This window comes from Papilio polytes, unplaced genomic scaffold (genome assembly GCF_000836215.1).
Source record: "Papilio polytes unplaced genomic scaffold, Ppol_1.0 DF824146.1, whole genome shotgun sequence".
NCBI lineage: Eukaryota > Metazoa > Arthropoda > Insecta > Lepidoptera > Papilionidae > Papilio > Papilio polytes.
In genome coordinates this window covers 729,808-747,644 of record NW_013525058.1, presented here as the reverse complement: position 1 = coordinate 747,644, position 17,837 = coordinate 729,808, and the positions used below count along the sequence as shown (strand labels likewise).

The 17,837-nt window shown below is 35.3% G+C and overlaps 4 protein-coding genes and 1 long non-coding RNA gene across 5 annotated transcripts in view; all 5 read right to left on the bottom strand.

Moving 5' to 3' along the window:
• LOC106111720 (E3 ubiquitin-protein ligase RKP-like) overlaps positions 1-5,196 on the bottom strand; it is an 8,130-nt gene extending 2,934 nt beyond the window's left edge. Inside the window, exons 1-13 of the mRNA XM_013293863.1 lie at positions 5,111-5,196; positions 4,819-4,924; positions 4,425-4,572; positions 4,156-4,249; positions 3,987-4,081; positions 3,460-3,609; positions 3,125-3,222; positions 2,926-2,999; positions 2,566-2,697; positions 2,076-2,238; positions 1,212-1,349; positions 808-881; positions 574-713 (exon numbers count right to left, since the gene is read on the bottom strand). Of these exons, the coding sequence (XP_013149317.1) occupies positions 574-713; positions 808-881; positions 1,212-1,349; positions 2,076-2,238; positions 2,566-2,697; positions 2,926-2,999; positions 3,125-3,222; positions 3,460-3,609; positions 3,987-4,081; positions 4,156-4,249; positions 4,425-4,572; positions 4,819-4,913 (1,401 nt within the window). The 5' untranslated portion in view covers positions 4,914-4,924; positions 5,111-5,196. The remainder of the gene's footprint in view (positions 1-573; positions 714-807; positions 882-1,211; positions 1,350-2,075; positions 2,239-2,565; positions 2,698-2,925; positions 3,000-3,124; positions 3,223-3,459; positions 3,610-3,986; positions 4,082-4,155; positions 4,250-4,424; positions 4,573-4,818; positions 4,925-5,110) is intronic.
• A 68-nt stretch (positions 5,197-5,264) lies between these two features.
• On the bottom strand, positions 5,265-11,219 carry LOC106111719. The gene is made up of 11 exons (XM_013293862.1): positions 11,210-11,219; positions 10,422-10,561; positions 9,874-10,014; positions 8,876-9,058; positions 7,798-7,950; positions 7,208-7,317; positions 6,690-6,808; positions 6,182-6,288; positions 5,896-6,015; positions 5,450-5,559; positions 5,265-5,376 (listed from the first exon to the last, which is right to left on the bottom strand). Exons 1-11 carry the CDS (start codon positions 11,217-11,219, stop codon positions 5,265-5,267), a joined length of 1,305 nt encoding a protein of 434 aa, XP_013149316.1.
• A 108-nt stretch (positions 11,220-11,327) lies between these two features.
• Positions 11,328-12,834, bottom strand: LOC106111718 (E3 ubiquitin-protein ligase RKP-like). Its single transcript, XM_013293861.1, has 3 exons — positions 12,697-12,834; positions 11,840-12,033; positions 11,328-11,457 (listed from the first exon to the last, which is right to left on the bottom strand). The coding sequence occupies exons 1-3, from the start codon at positions 12,733-12,735 to the stop codon at positions 11,328-11,330; spliced, it is 363 nt and encodes a 120-aa protein (XP_013149315.1). The 5' UTR covers positions 12,736-12,834.
• A 740-nt stretch (positions 12,835-13,574) lies between these two features.
• LOC106111848 lies at positions 13,575-14,426 on the bottom strand. Its single transcript, XR_001226201.1, has 3 exons — positions 14,268-14,426; positions 13,995-14,132; positions 13,575-13,680 (listed from the first exon to the last, which is right to left on the bottom strand). It is a non-coding gene; the product is annotated as an uncharacterized LOC106111848 (long non-coding RNA).
• Positions 14,427-15,553: 1,127 nt separating this feature from the next.
• The window catches only part of LOC106111717 (collagen alpha-1(IX) chain-like), a 12,383-nt gene continuing 10,099 nt past the window's right edge, over positions 15,554-17,837 (bottom strand). Inside the window, exons 17-22 of the mRNA XM_013293860.1 lie at positions 17,827-17,835; positions 17,279-17,333; positions 16,833-16,934; positions 16,497-16,664; positions 16,215-16,277; positions 15,554-15,806 (exon numbers count right to left, since the gene is read on the bottom strand). Of these exons, the coding sequence (XP_013149314.1) occupies positions 15,703-15,806; positions 16,215-16,277; positions 16,497-16,664; positions 16,833-16,934; positions 17,279-17,333; positions 17,827-17,835 (501 nt within the window). The 3' untranslated portion in view covers positions 15,554-15,702. The remainder of the gene's footprint in view (positions 15,807-16,214; positions 16,278-16,496; positions 16,665-16,832; positions 16,935-17,278; positions 17,334-17,826; positions 17,836-17,837) is intronic.

Here is a 17,837-nt window from a genome sequence, read left to right as displayed (position 1 = left end):
TGCCTATAGACATCCGCAATTGCAGATGCGTTGCCTATCCTCAATCGACGGAGGAGACGCACAAAAAGAGGATATATCCCACGCGTCTTCTCCGCCGTCAAATTCAATTTCCCTTCCTTTCCTCTTAAGGAAAGGGTGGAAAGGAAAAGTGACTTAAATTAGGCCTCCTATACTAATATATACGTCTTTTAAAGTTCTTATGTATATATCTTTTCGAATATCTTAGCTGCTCAAGATCAGATGCATGATGCTCTTACCCTTTCTACCACTCCCATTTACGCAACCAATACTGTGTTGTTCCGAAGCAATTCATTCAATATTCCAAGCCAACACGACATGACACCTCTGTACATGATTTCAAAGACGATAAACACAGAGAAGACTTTCTACTATTACTGTCATCATCATCTCCCGTACCTTATACAACTGCCGTAGTGTCGACACACCGGGTTTTCGATATCACTCCCTTCTCGATCATGTCACCTTTCACGCAACCCATCCATCTCTTTCTAGGTCTACCTCTACACTACTCTTGCTGTATAAGAATTAAATTAAAAACTTAGTATCTAATACCTCTTGCATCATTGTGATAAATTCAGAAAATGCCCAATTCAATTGACTGAGCAAGGAATTGAGAAAGGAAGCGGCCTCTTTAGGATTCGCTTCGAGGTAATCTCTGATTCGACCTTGAATAACTTCTGATGGACAGGGACCTACAAATAATACCTGTTTTAACTGCATTTTTCACCAATCACTTGTAGTTATTATTAATTATTTGTTTTCATTGGTAAATTTTAAGAAACTTACCGAAACATTGACTCATCAGACCAGCATCTACTTTAGCACCCATGTTGTTAACAGTTGGTTCTCTATCACCAAACCTGTTTACAAAATTTGTTAAAATATTAGTTACTAATATTATAAATGCAACAGTTTGGATGGATGTTTGTTAAAGTTTGTAGCCTAAACTGCTGAAAGGATCTAGATAAATTTTGGTAAAGAGGTATAGGATAGTCTGGACGAACCCGTGGGCTACCTAATATTGTTTTTTTTTTAATTCCACGATGACATTCAAGGCACAGAGGTGTGAGATAGAATCTGCTAATATCTTTTTTATTACTTTATCTACTATGTTATGAAATGGCCTTTAATCTAAGTAAACTTTAAAATAAATGGTTTCTATATATTTTATCTTATTTAATGAATCATACTTGGCAGCGAGATGCGGCCACTGTCGGTGTCGGAAGCCGAAGCCGGAGCCGTGCCAAAAGCGAACCAGCACCCAGTTGGACTGCGCCCACGCGCGGTTCTGGTACGGACGTACCAGCTCCTCCACCATGCACATCTGTCTATGACGTAATACAACATTTATACTATCTATCTGTACTAATTTCTAAACTATACTTAGTTATGTAGGTTGTCGGGAATCACAGTATATTTTCGAATAATAGTTGTTTTCAATATAAATCCACTTACGGCACGCTTTAGCCTATATATTTTCACGCTATTAAAATTAGGGAGTGAACAATTTGGAACAAATCGTCAAGCGGGAATGGCACAAAAACAACAGGTTGACAACATCAAGGAAGCAAGGTTGCCATGGAAACGATAATTGTTATCCAATGTCAAACACCATCGTTGTCATTTGTGCATTTAAATTTTGTCACTTTCAATTGAAAATTTCACAAATGTAAACAATAAATTAACATTATCCTCGTCTTACAGATAAAACACGACAGTCAAAAGCGGAAAATCGAAACATATCAAACATATTATTGCTCTCATCATTGTGTGCAGTCAAGGACAATAATTTCCTACCCAAGTATGTCAAATGTCACTTGACTCGTGGCCAAATACTGAAACGATTGTTTATGGAATTTGGAGTTTAAAAAAAATAAAAACCTTTTATTGTTGTCAGAAAAAATGCAATAAAAAGACAATTTTTTATGAGCTAACTAAAAATATAAACCGAAAACAAATTTTCGGCAAAATTAATGTAAAACGATAGCTCTTGTAAGTTTCCGTTGCAATAATCTAAGTGGAAAGCGTATATAACTCAATACATATTCACTTACTGTTTGACTGGGACCTTTTCAATGGCCCTCATAGTGGAAGGCTGTGTAGCAAAGGACGCCAGTGTCTGTACGAGCGACTCGCGCGTGCTGGCGAGCACGATGCGCTGGTCCGCGAACTCCGCGCAGAGGAACGCAGCGCAGGACACCATCATGTCCTCCCATTCTGTATTACATCGAAATACGAATTACTTCCACTTCACGCCTGTCTTATGTGTGACCGCGGTATTGTCAGACCATCGCCAAATGAAAGTGGTCTCTGCCTATCCCTTTCGTTCTTGAATTCTGACGCTGTGGCTGGCATGAACGTTATGACTGGATTTGTACTAAGTTTGGATTCGTCAGCCATCTTCGATGTAAAAAGACCTCCGACGGTTGTCACGCCATGGAATGTAGTTAACTAAATCCTATAAAACTGCGGTACTAAAATTACTTTTCTTTTGCAAAATATCTTAGTAAACAGTTCTTTATATAGATATAGTGTTTAACTTACCGACAATCTCATTAATGGATATAGTGGGATGCATGTACAGTCTTAGTGTGTTGCACAATTCCAACATGGCGTCAACATGGTACTCCGGCACGAACGCAAATAAAGATTCAGCAAAACCACGCGGACCTTCGTCTGAAAAAACAAGTCAAAAGTAAAAGTAAACATACAGACAAATACTGAAACGAAAATCTGAAATACTTTGCCTTTTAAGTAACGCTTACAATGTGATAGACGTAAAGCAATTGCGAGAAATTTTTAAATTTAAGTGTAGCCTTATTATTAACGTCGTTGTTACATATTTAAATAACGTTTCAATATTCGGCTCAAGTTATGTTTCAGTTTGAAAAAGTAATTACTAACGTGTAGTAACACTATTTATTTGCGCCTGAGAAGCTTGTCGTGGGGTCGGAACTCTTGAGGTCTGGCTTTGTGGACTGTAAAAGAAAAAAAAATAATCAGACTGGTTACATCGGTTTTATACTTATTCCTCTAAGACTACTACCACTAAGGGATAGTAAAATGCTAAAACATTTAAACAATATTTAACAACTCTGAGTACCTCTGATCGGAACTTGACGTATACTCCAATTGTAGTGACGCATAACTAGAGTTACCAAGTAGAGAACTCTTTCCTGGTAAAATTTCCTTACTTGCTACCTAAAAAAAAGATTGAAACCTTACTACTAACATATGAAGTACTAAAGAGAACTTTATCTTAGATTTATCTACGGTCCCAATAATTTTCAATCTTGAACCATTTTACCTTATCCGCAGTTTAATCAATCGATCGCACATAACAATCGAATAAACAAAAAAGGACAATCGTAAAAGTTCCTTTCGTACATATTTCGGATCGATCTAAAGATGTAATATTGAGTTCGGGTTCATCATAACCTCAATATGATGTGCGTAATCAGGATCCGAGGAGAGTCGGAGCGAGTGCAGAGTTCCAGCGAAATGTATCGCCAATTCTTGCTGACGGCGCTTCGTCCATATCGCTCCGATCACCCACGCCATTTGCAACGCGCCAGACATTAGCTTCTCCTAAAATAATATGACAACAGAAGTACTTTTTACTAATATTATAAAGTTGCTATTGTCCACGATTAACTTAATTATTTATTTATTTTATTTAATACTTCAGCACATATCATACAACAAAGCTAATTGGTTGCATATATGTGTATATTTCAGTGAAATCCGTTCAACCGTTATGGATTAATGCAGTACTAGGTTTCGTCCGCGACTCTCTCCGCGTGAAATAAAAAAACAAAAGCAAGTAACCTATGTGTTGTTTCAGACTATGCTCTAAATTTATGCCAAATTTCAACTAGATCCGTTCAGCCTTTTACCCTACAAACTCTAACAAACATCCATCCATGTAAACTTTCGCATTTATAATATTAAACTAAGATGTTTACCTCATAAACTGATTTAGATCTCTCCAGTTCTTTGAGCATTCTTTCCATCAGTTGTTTTTGTATTTTATCACTCTCTGACAACTCTATTTTCGAACCTGTAAGCAATTTTGTGTACAGTGGAGAACCACGGTTACTTTTACTTCGTACAATTTTGACAACATACCAACACCGGTTTGTAATTCCGTAGCCACTGTGGTTATGCGCTGTTCGATGTCGTGTAGACAGTCAGCTAAGTCTAGTTGACTATCTCGGAGCTCGCAAAGCTTAAAATCAATACAAAATGAACGATATTACGTTGCCGCTAGAGAGATTAAAAATATACATAGAGTTTCCAATAGTGGAAAAAGAGCAGGCAGCCACCTAAATCCGCCGAAATGTCGAAGCGACCGCTGCCCACACATCTGCAATTGCAGATGCGTAGTGCAGGGGCAGGCTTACCTTCTCAGCATGCTTTATACCAGCACCATGATACAATGCTAGAAGACCATCCAGCAGTCGTAGATATGCTGACCGTACATCAATAGCACCGGCTCCAGGCATCATTGATCTTGTTCCTTTCAAAGCCAATGCAGTCTCACCCGTCGTTCTATAAAAAATCTCTCTTGTTTGTTACTACGGAATCTGTGTATCTAATCTCTCGTCTCTTTCATTTTCTTTCAATAAGACAAAGATAATATGATAATAAATACAGTAATTTTGTCCTAGGAAAATGAATAAAGTAAATATGTAATTAAAATCCGACTCTAAGATCCAAAAAAGAAGACCACTGCTATTAATAGTTATAATTGAAAATAATAGCACGAGGATAATTATACCAGACATATGAAATCACCTGTTTGGCATTGGCGGCATCGCGGCATGCATGAACCTGGCCATAGAGGATATTACTTGCGGTAACGTTGCTAGAGCGGGAGATCCTGCAGCCATCTCGCTCACTCCTATTAAAACATATGATTTTTAAATATACCTAATTACCTATCTAAAGTTTTACTGCTCTATGATATTTTTATCTATAGAATAAAGATTTAAATATCGAGATTGTTTACTTAATATGGATTACTTTTGTATGAATTTTATTAGAAATAAAAAGGGATAAACAAATAAGGATAATAAAAAGGATATACCGGCATCTATCCCTCCCGCGCGATTGTAATTCGGCTCAAAACTTTGTATAAATGGATTATCCTCACCCAAAACATCGATGAGATCTTGTCTGTAAACATTTTTTTAGGTTATTTCATTCGTAATACATTTTCTGCTAAAATTATACGTAATTTGTTACCTTAGCGTCCTCACTAAAAACGGTAAAACACCACCAAGTCGATCGACATTATAAAAATCTAATTCACCATCAATGAAAGATTTTGGCGGCAAATGAGGAGGTCCTGTCCTAGAAGTCACAAAAAGGCGCAAATTATTCTAGAACAATCTAAATTATTAAAACTATATATTACAAAACATACAAATTTCCAAGTGGATTCTCCTTATTCCACATCGTAAGAACTGCTGTGAGGAGTCTAGCGTGGCAACACCATGAGATGGCGGGAGAGTTGCGAGACACGTTGAAAAGTCTCTGTATTTTAATTAAAACACTTTAAAATCTACAACTATACTAATATTATAAAGGGGAAAGATTTTCATTTGTAAGTATCGAAATAACTCAAACAGTACTGGGCTGATTTAAAAAATTCTTTCATTTTTTCTTTATTTTTTAATTTCTAGCGAGCAATAGCTAGTTATTTATAACATCATAAAAAACATTAAAAAATATCATCGCCATGACATCAAAAGCCATTAAATTACATACTCAAATAGATGAATTAAAAAAAAATCCTATAACTAGCGAAAAGTTAATATAATAGGCAATCAGATCTATTCTCTTTCAATGTTATAAAATTAAAAATGTTACCATATCTAAGATACAATTATCCATAATGTATCGTCGAAACTTTTCCAAGAATATTTTCCTCGTTGACGGCACTACGTTGGAACCGTCGGAATTATCCAATAGAATTAGAACAAATTCCAGCTGCAAATTAAAATTTAGAGATTTTTAAAATTAGAATATAAGTTTTGAATTTCATTCTCTTTTGTAAAAATCTTTTTATTCTTAATTTTCGTTATAAGATCTATTTTAAATCCTTTATATTTTCCGCGCGCTTTTTCCTTCTTGCTTGTATCGTTTTTAACAATACCTGAATATTTTCTAGCGGCCGTATGGCTTCAGTTATTTTCGCACAGTCCTCTTTGTAGCGTGTTTCTACAGCTATGTCATCTACTGTTGTTGGATTGAATTCTTTATCTAGACAAATAGTACATTTTAAGAATTTACTATCAGTTGTAATAATTTAAAACTAATAATGTAATACTAGTTTTCGCCCCCGATTTCGTCGGCGTGGAATCAAGAAATAATAATAAGACTTATTCCAGACTACGCTCTACATCTAAGCCAAATTTCATTAAGATTCGTTTAGGAGTCCCACAAACTCTAATAAACATCCATCCATCTAAACGTTCAATTCTATGCTAATATTATAAACAGGAAAGATTTGTATTTCTGTATAGTTATATTGAAATAACTCAAAAATTACTGGGCTGGACTTTAAAAATTCTTTCGCCGTAAGTAATCTGTATGTGTTTTTTTACCACGCTGACAACGTCGCGAGCAACTTCTAGTTTATAATATTAGTAAGATTTATTTACCGGCTATAATGGGATCAGTTTCCCCTTTGACAGACGTTGGTCGCTGCCACCACGGCTTTTGTATGACAGTTCGCAACACGCTCTCATCCGGACATTTCACGTTGAGGAAATTGTCAAATCTGTAACATTTAATTCAATCTTTTGTAATAACAATAGTTAATATAAACTTAGTAGGACTTTTAAAGTAGGTTACGCACATTCGTCAGACGACATGCGGAATTAATTCTACTTGATGTCCGTATTCTGTACATTAAGCCGCTTTATAACGTTAATGGTTCCGCGTTATAAGAATTTGCGTTGTGGAAATCCCCCATATAACACGATATACTACAGCGCAGAGTCTATATCACATTTTAGTTTTAAAAATTTGTTCGGAATAATCGCGTTATAGGGAATCGTATCCGCGTTATACAGGGGTACGGTATTCGCGTTATAGGGGTTACATAGCAGTACAACAATTAATGAGAGAACCCACCACTGTTAAAAGTTATACTTTTAAAACTTACAATGATACTAACGTTATTTTATTGAAGAACACGTATTTGACGAGATGGTGTCTCGTCTCACGATGCTGCATCAGACCACAGAGCACGTACACACCTTCTATTTGTTGTTTAAACTGCATATCCTGCAAACATCGCTTAACTATAATGCTTAGTACACATTTCGCCAGTACATAGGATTTTCCCATGTGGACAGGGATTCAACTGGCATAATGTGAACACTAACTGGTCTGAATCCATACAATCCATGCCATCTACTACTACTACTATTGTTACTACTACTATTACTGCACTACTACTACTACTACTACTACTGTCCAACTGTACATTATAAATGCGAAACTTAAGATGGATGTATGTTTCTTAGAGTTTGTAGCATTAACTGATGAACGGATCTCGATTAAATTTGGCATAGATATAGAGGATAGTCTGGAAGAGCACATAGGTTACTTGCTTTTTAAACTCCATTCAATTTATATGATACAATTTTCTTCGTTTGTTTGTGACAGTTCGTAACATAAATAACTTAATATTCTTACCCAATATGTTAGACTAGTTCTATGTAATTAATTACTGTTCATATTAATTACTAGATGTGACTTTACCGGCGATACAGAATCGAAGAGCAAGCACTCTCTTACAATACAATGTTCGAATATATCACAGAGTGCGGATTCATCTAGAAACGTCCATAGCAAGTCCAATAGTATGCAGAGTTTTGGATGAGGCTGTGTCAGCATTTTCTCTGATAGATCTTCCTATGAACAAATATAACGTGTTAAAAACGTTCGAAATTCAAAAACCTTACCACTTATAAAGTAGGCGCTGTGACTAAAAAATCGCACAACTGTTGTGCGATTGTCGATTGTTTCGCATTCAACTGTTTAGTTGCACAACAATAATTCGAGTAGTATGCCCACCTCTATATAAGATTATAGGAATTAAAGCAAAACTTAATAGTAGTGCGATAGTTTTGTTAAATGTGTGTGCTCGTCTTATAGAACCAAAAAAACATTCTAAAATCAAAGCGGTTTACATGGCTATAAAAATTAAAAATAACCGTATAAAATTCAAAGATAGTATTCTTAAAACCGCTCCAATTCAAGCAGTTTAACAACATTTGAGATAAGTTAGTGCCAAAAACTGTTTGGCACAAAATGTACCATTAACTGACTGAATTACCGCGGCACAGCCTGCTAGTGCTACCTTGTTGGCACGTGCTAACTTGGCAAATAACAACAATAACTATCGTACAAGGTCAAAACCGCACATTGTCAATAATTATGCTTGTTTCCGCCTGTTTGCTCCCTTCTCTTAAAAGAAAAGTAAAATAAAACATCACTCTTCGGTTATCTTCTTCACTTATCATTTTACCCAAACATTAATATCAATCTTCGTTGTTCAAAGATTTAGGATAGCAATAGCTGTTGACAAGCATTGTGTCCAAACAAGCGTCCTACACTAAAAGCCCTCATTCACACGGGCGTTTTTTTTTAACGCTCGGCATTAACACGCTTTAAAATCGCACTTGTCATTTACCGAGAGTACAAACTGCCACAACATTGGGCTACGAAAGAGTCGCGTTTTAAAATCGCTACCATACGAAAATACGCTTACATCTTTCACGACAATATGTTATATTTGAACGAGTTTTTACCATGCAATAAATATAGTGATACTTACATAAGCCTTGGCCTTAATATTTATATAAAATTCCGATGTTTGTGGATCCAAATTAATACTCCTCGACCTCAAGCCGAGAGAACCGCGGAAACGGGTGAGCAGCTCTCCGATCACAACGTAGGACATCTTTAAACATCCTCCCAGTTCTATCACCACCAATCTTGCTAACGACATTAAGAAAGCCTGCAAAAAAAAAATTAAAGCCATTCGTGGCCTCTATAAATGGACAGGCTGACGGTAATAGTAACAGTAATAATTCAACCTAATAATAAAGATAGAATTATTTTATTTTAAAAAATAATGTGGCAAACGAGTAAGCGTCCATCTGAATCTACCAAAATGGCGAAGCGACCGCTATCCAGACATCCGCAATTGCAGATGCTTTGCCTACCCTAAATCGAGGAGGAGACGCACATAAGGAGGATATTTCTCCTTCCTATGCATCTAACTGTCAAATCCACTTTTCCATCCAATCCTTTCCTTATAAGAATAGTGTGGAGCGGGAAAGGGACTAAAATTGGGCCACCGGCACCATACTCATCAGACAAAACGCGGAATTGCTCTCACTTGACGCCTGTCTTCTGTGTGGTCGTGGTATTACACCGGGCGAGCCGGCCCTACAGTGCGAAGATGTTAAAGCTGGCTCTACCACTGTAAATACTCCTTACTATTTGTCCCACTTAACTGTAACTAACATCAACAGACGCGTTAAAATAATTTAATGAAAAAAATGTAACGTGGACAGTTACGCTCTGGTTATTATTTTGTTGAGTAAACTATATTTACAAAGCGCCAGTAGCCTAATGGTTTATTGTACGGACTACAGTTATTGCAGTCGAGGGTTCGTATTCCGAATGAATCCCATTCGACTATCGTAAAACATATCCTAGCACAAGCCTAGAGCTTAATATGAATGGTAAAAGGAAATATTAGTAAAGTAACAAAATTCTACGTTAACATTTAAAAAAAAAAACACGTATTGCTTTGTATTTTTTTACCTTCCTAGACATCCTTTTAACTTCAGTTCCTTGTGCTTCTAGCACATTCGTCGGCGATCCGAGCGGAGTATATACGGAATTGGAACTGTCTATGCGGACCGCAACCTCTTCTTCTGTTACTTTTGATGTTTCTGACTTTGCCTACGAGAAAATACAAAACTGATATAATCTAATATTGCAATATAAAACCTCTTTAGTCTTAAAAATTAGGATAATTTTTAAATAGGCCTTTGGTGTAGTTACAGGAGTTGCTACTGATAAAGAAATAAAGTCTAATAGTAAACAAAAATGAAGAGCACAGTTTAGAGCGTGGGCGCACCTTTGACTGTTTAGTCTCGCTTTGTTACCTATGAGCTTATATGGAGGTGGGCACACTACTCGATATTTAGTTGTGCAACTAAACTGTTGAATGGCCTGCAAAACAATCGACAATCATACAACAGTTGTGCGATAGTTAGTCAAAGGTGTACGATCGCTTTAACATTCCCTATTGAATAACAAACCCAAACCGTTAGACGATGTTTATGTTAATTTAAAAATAGATAGACCTTGCTGGACTTTTTATCAACAGTCTTGAAAGCGGAGAGTTGAATTAATTCATCTATTATAGTATCGAGTGATTTGAAGAGGAGAGTCGCTCGCGCGCATTCTCTAGTCGGAGGCGCTTGTAATGGTGCGAAGCCTTCGACTGGAAAACTGTACGAGAAATTAACTAGTTAATAATTTCATTAAATACCAGTTGTTACTCGCGACTTCGTCCACGTGAAAATGAAAAATAATAAAATACAAAGCCTATATTATTGAGTTACGTAGTTTTTTAATGTTGAAAGAATTTTTGAAATCGGTCTAGTAGTTTTTGAGTTATTTCAATATATACAAAAATAGAAATCTTTTCACTTTATAGTATTAGTATAGATTTGAAACCTATTTAGGTTTAAGAACCTACGGAGGCCGACACCACCGCTGTATCACTTATGGTATAAAATAAATAAATAAAAAAAAATAAAGAGCCTTTTATTCCATGCCATAGTTTACAAAAGTTTAAAAAAAAAGGATGGTACATGTCTAATTATTGTCATTTATAGATTATTACATACATATATATTAGATTAGAAAAATTAATTCGGTCATATAATGTTAAACCTATTTCAATAAATAATCAAAAATGTCCTAAATAGTATTTTTTTTCTATAAATTATTAATCTAAATTATATTCAATTTTTTTTTTAAATCTAGATGTCATATCTTTTGCATGGACCCCTCTCAGGTAAAGGCCTCTTCCAAATCACTTATGGTATAATACCATAATACTGCACAAAAAAATTGGCTAGTTTACCAAAACCCATTTCGGTTACTATACTTTGAAATACATTTAATTTTACAGTACTTCCTACGATCGGCTATTATTTTGTCTTAATAAACTTATTTTATGTTTTGTAAAGTATGATATTTACTTACACAAAAGGCACATGTCCAAAGTTTGCATAAAGGTGTTCCTGCATTGCGAGAGAAACAGCCGGGAAGTAAGCCACCCCCGTGCCGTGAGACACGTTGTCAAATGCAACGCCCATAGTCACGCCGTTCCTAAAAAAACTTATAGCGTATAACCGAATTCAATTACGTCTACTTTAAGAAACCTAAGCTACGACTTGACCATATTTATTAAAATACATACCGAAATAAATTCGCCAAAATAACAAACCAACCGCTGCCCATAGATATCCGCATTTCCAGATGCGTTTCCTATCTTCAATCGACGGAGGGGACAGAAAGAGTATATTTTTCCTTTCTATGTGTCTCCGTTCCTTCAAATCCACTTCCCCTTTTAAGAATAGGGGGAAATGGTAATAGGAATAAAATTAGGAGTCCTGCACACCACCAGATAATAGGTCTAGATTGACACATTCTTATAGCCTGTAGGGTAATCTTTCGTTTTTACATCTGCGATATATTACACTACACATACCTATAAAACTCTAAAGTTCCCTTATCTAGATCGAGACAGGATCCGATGACGTCACCGGGCAGCCATGACTGCCCGTATGGTGAAGTAGCCACATTCCATCGTCGCACCCTGCCACCGTCATACGCGTAGGAATTGACCGTATCACCAACACCGGTGTCCATTGAAAATGTGCAACCAGCGGTACACCAACCGATCTGAGAAACATGCTAAAGTTCCCAAAATAACCTCTCTTTTGTCCACCACACTCAATAAATAAGTTGTATTAAACTCCCTAAGTGAAGGCATATTAGTAACCAAACGAAAATTTCCTTTTTTATGGAGTTACAAACTTATAACGCTCATAGGACCTCTTTGGTGTTACGGGAAAGGTTTTACGCTACCAAATAGGTCCAACTGGCCAGTAGCGCGACACCGCACCATTTAGAGAAAAATGTGAAACAAATGAACAAAGATTGTGAATGTAAGGAGTAAAAGGTTAGCATGGTATGGAAATGTTATGGGGAGGGATGAATCGCATGTAACAAAGAGAACGTTAGTTATGAGTGTGGTACACCGGTAGAGGTAGACCTAGAAAGAGATGGATGGATTGCGTGAAAGGTGACACGATCTAGAAGGGACTGAGATGACGTATGATAGAGTTATGTGGAGGACAGAAACCTGTTGTGCCGACCCTACGGGAGTAGGATAGGGAGGAAGATGATGATTGTAAAAAACTGATGAAAATCAACATGGTTTTATTTATATTAATTTATAAAATTAATTGGTCCTCCAAAGTAGTGGTTGTAGAAAAACTTTCCTTACAGCTACACTCTTTGTTTTTATTTTTAAATCGAGACAGTACAGAAATCTTTATTCACCTGCATAATTCCTTTAGTGCCAAGTTGAGCTTCATACATCCATCTACCTGAATATACACAGGCAGTCCCTCTGATGGTAGCGAAACTTGACAGACCTTGCACGCTAACCCTTTCGTCACCAACCAGCACTAAACGCCCAGTACCTTACAATTATACTGATATTATAAACACGAAATTTAGATGGATATTTGTTATAATTTATAGCTTAAACTGCTAAACGGATCATAGATGTTGAAGATAGTTTGTAAGAACATATAGGCTACTTGTTTTGTTATTTTTATATTCCACGCGGACGGAGTCTCGTGTGTAAGCTAGTTATTCATATTTAATGACGTTGATAAACACAAGAATTAGTATAATTTAAACAAAAAATATTTATAGATTTATTTACCAGTGGATGCATCGAAGACAACTATTTTAGGTCCAATGCGACCCACTCTATCGTCGACGGACTCGTGTTTCTGCGTAGAAAATATTAAAAATAATTAAATCATAGCAAACTAGATAGTACACAATAGTTTCCCGTTGACAACTAGACTGTTTCTTAAATCTGCAACTCTTTCGTAGCGTATGTGAGTGGTAGAAATAAGTTGAACAAAGTCATTGTAGTTAATATTACTAAGGGTATGTCCCACCATTGGCTGATAGAGGCTCAAATAACTTGAAAATGACGTCACTGTCAGATAAGGAAACAAAATCGCGATATTTCCATCACATATTGTACACGTTGTATTGTTATCAGACAATTTACAATTTGGTGGGACATACCCTTAATAATATAAATGCGAATGTTTATTGAACACATAGGCTACTAAATAAGTGTCATTTTAACGGAGTCGCGGGCGAAAAATATTAATTTACAGAATACTTACATCTGCATAAGCTTGCGCGTGTTTCTTTGCAAATTTCGACTTGTGTGTCATTATTTTCGCATCTAAAACCTTCATTAGATTCTCTCGTATATGGCACAAGTATTTGCTTTTCCTAAGAAAGGTATTTGTAATTAAAACAACACGAGAATATTTTAAAATATAAGCTAAAATCGTGTAGGTAGTTTTATAAAATGTCTTATGGATACTTCGGCTAATTATATAGCGCCTTGCATAATTCAATAGCAACTGTATTTAAATATCTATGTATTAAAGTTTTTATATCAGTGTTGTATTCCCGTAAATACAACTGTGATATTACACTTGTAAAAATTATGCTATCTCTGTTTTTTTTCTAGTAAAATGAGCGAGATGACAATATATGTTTGTACAGATATTTTGTGCAGTGTAAGCCAACGGTAATATTACTGATTTTGTCTATCGGAATTATCTTTCATGACGAGTTCGTTGCCGAATATTCTCCTCACGGTGTCGTGTACCTCCCCCTTCTCTGCGGAGCCACTACACACGCCGAACATAGTACGAAGGACGTTCATTTTGCAGTATCTAAAGACAAATTAAAAATATTCAACTTTTGTAATAAACAGATGGAACAATACGAACTACCCGTAAGCTAAGAAGCATTACACCACTAAGTTAATGAATGTAAATGTAATGTGAAAACAAGTAATGTGTACTTACATAATTTACACAATACTAATTGAAACTAAGTCCAAATATACTCGGTATCGAAGTATCTAATATATAGATTTAAATAAATAATTTAAAATGTTAAAACATCTTACAAGATATCATATTTAAAATTATCACAAGAAATCAGATAACCAAAACCAAAATAAATCGTTGTCAAAATCAGTCAAAATGACAATTAAAAGACAATTTTTTATTCATAATCTGCCATCTTTAAAAAATAATTTACATTTATGGTCATTAAAAACAATATCAAATCACTCTGAATTGGCTAAATAAACTTAAGTGTGAAAGTCAAAAAGGAAAAAAAAATCACACTGAATTATTGTGTGAGTACGAATCACCCAATCTTTAAGACCGATATTTCGTAAAACACAATCTAATAATGATGTATAACCTAACTATAGAAATAACGTAACCATTTGAAAATAACCTTAACTCATCAACAACTGGAAGGAAGCTAATGGTGTTTACCAACAAGAAGCAGTATTACAAACACGACTACGAGTTTAGTACAAATATTGTTTCCTGTACGACAGTAACGGTTTTGTAAACTCATAACTGGTTTATAAACACCGTTGTTACATGTAACCGTTTTTGTTTAACAGTTGTACATAGTTTTCTCTGTTTTTCACAAAAAGATAGAAAGAGATAGCATTGTTTTTGTACGCGTTTTGACAGATGTAATGCTCGGTGATTACACTGATTGTTTACAAAGCTTTAGACGTCTTTTTGTAAACCGTACAATGAAATACAAATCGATTTAACTTATTAAAAATATTAAAACTAGAAAATCTAAATATAACAGTAAAGCCTAGAAACTTCATAAATGATAAAAATTTCCCGTTTCCCTGATGTCGCCTCTACAAGTTGTTAAGCAGCTTTTTACGGATTATCCCAAGTAGAGTACTCTTGTTTGCACGCAGTACTTTATAATGTGTGAGAGGGACTAATCCTTAATACTACCGCATTTATAAAAGTTTTTTATTTTTTATTTTCTTTTTAATCAGTCGATAACACTTTCGTCCAGCCAGATACAGCAATTGACTAATTTCAAAAGCAATAATTATACGTATGTTGTTTAAATCGTATGAAATAAAACCAAAACGTTGTTTATATTTCTCTTTACTTAAGTACAGATTTTTTTTGACATAATTACCACACCTTAATTTAAAAGATATTCTTGATAATCGTATACTAGATTTTATATTTTAATAATCAATACATTACAATGATTTTGTTTCCAGTTTTAAATTAAACAATTTAAAACTGTCTCTAATTATTTAGTTGACACAAACAATTAATAATGTTTGATTCCTCTAGCAAATATCCATAACATTATTTTCAACATTTTATCTAGATTTACAATCCAAAATAAACAGACCATGTAACAATCATATAAAGCTGTAATTACTGGAAGGGTCATTTATGGGCCTTTAAAATTTCCAACAGGTGAATACGCATAGTACGCCGCTACTGGACAGTCACAGTTCCCTCGGGGACCGGGAACACCGCGAGGTCCTATTGGGCCTAAATATAATAAAAAATGTTATATAGTTGTGTTCTTAGTGGAATTAAATTAACGACACAAGGTATTTTAAATAGAATTAGCTTCCTTTTATAAATATGCTAATATTATATAGAGGAAAGATTTATGTTTTTGTATTTTTTAATGTATTAATAACTTAAAAACTACTGAACCCATTTCAATTTTTTTTTACCATTTAAAAGCTACGTTATCACGTTAAAGACTATACTTTGTATTATTTTGTAATTTCACGCGAACAAAGTCGCGAGCAATAGCTAGTAATAACTATTTAAATGTGTTAATCGTTGTAGTTACGCCATCTAGTGTATGTTTAACTTCAACTTTAAATTTAGCTGTAACTGGCTGGATACGTTTAGCGAACTTTTACTAGGAAATTAAAAAAAACTTACCAGGATGTCCAGGATCGCCACGAAGTCCGATTCTACCATCAGGTCCAGGAGGACCTATAGGTCCTAAACATGGAGTAAAATCACTTTTTAAAACAACTCAAAAATGCTTGCAATTTAAAAAATTTAAATCCTCAACTTCATAAAGTAAATACAAAGGACAGCGCCATCTATTGTTATAGTTATTAAATGTTATAATTTCTAGCGCCCTCTTATTTATATAGCCATACCTAGATGGAACACAACCTGAAACTTCGTTCGGTAACTTAAAATGTAATTAAATACCTTGAACACCTCGTGGTCCCTCAGGTCCTGGTACCCCCACCCCCTCCTGTCCTCTCTCCCCTTTATCCCCCTTCTCGCCGCTAGAGCCCGGACTGCCGGGTCGTCCGGGCTCACCAGTTTCCCCTGGGAAACCCCGGGGCCCTTGAATTCCTGGTTCTCCAGGTAATCCTTGGTAAAAAACATTAATATTTTTATTGGAAATAACACAATTAATATATTGCTTTTTGTTTGTTACTTTTAATCTTACAGCAATATTAACTAAAAACATTCTAAAAGAAGTAGTAGTTTTTTGAGGTATTATGTGCAATTTTAAAAACAAAGGAACAAAATACGGACCTGGCAACCCTGGTGTGCCCGCTCTCCCCGGCGGGCCTCTTCTAGATATTATTGTCGGTGTAGATTGAGTCGTCCATCTCTCCGTTAACTCTGCTATACGAACTATGAAAATAAAAAAAATATACAAAATCCGATTATGTTTTAATCATTTTCAAAGTATTGAATCATAAGGTAATTAAATCAATAGATATAAAAATTAAACCCCCCCCCTCCTGACCACCTATCCTAGATATACTGCAGCTCCTATCTATGTCTATACTAATATAAAGAGAAAATATTTTTATTTTTGAATATATTGAAATAACTCAAAAACTATTTTGCCGATTTTAAAAATTCCTTCACCGATAGAAAGGTAATTTATCTATGAGTAAAATATTTGTTATTTTGAATTTTACGCGGACGAAATCGGGAGCAACAGCTAGTAAAATATATTGCGTTATACATACCTCTAATTATATCCTCACATATATTTCTAACCTCCGTTTCTGAAAGTGAGTCTGTCTGAAATTTAAATCACCAAACTTTAGACAAATATTGAACTGTAAAGTTACATTTTCACTGTAGAAACATCTGAATACAAACATTTTGTTATTCTTTACCTTATTCTTAAACACGAAATGATTATGTTAGTGGAAGTTTGAGCCCCAGTGGTAGAGAAGGTAAGGAGTAAAAGGTTAGCATGGTATGGGCATGTTATGAGAAGAGATGAATCGCATGTTACAAGGAGAACGTTAGTTATGAGTGTGGTACACCGGTAGAGGTAGACGTAGAAAGAGATGGATGGATTGCGTGAAAGGTGACATGATCAAGAAGGGAGTGATGACGTATGATAGAGTTATGTGGAAGACAAAGACCTATTGCGTCGTCCCTACGGGAGTAGGATAAGGAGAAAGATAAATAATTTATTAAACAATTAACTTTATTACTACGAACGCTCAGTTTTGAAGTCCGTTATACAATTTTGCTGAAGATAGTTTAAAAAAAACTACATTACCTGAGCAACAA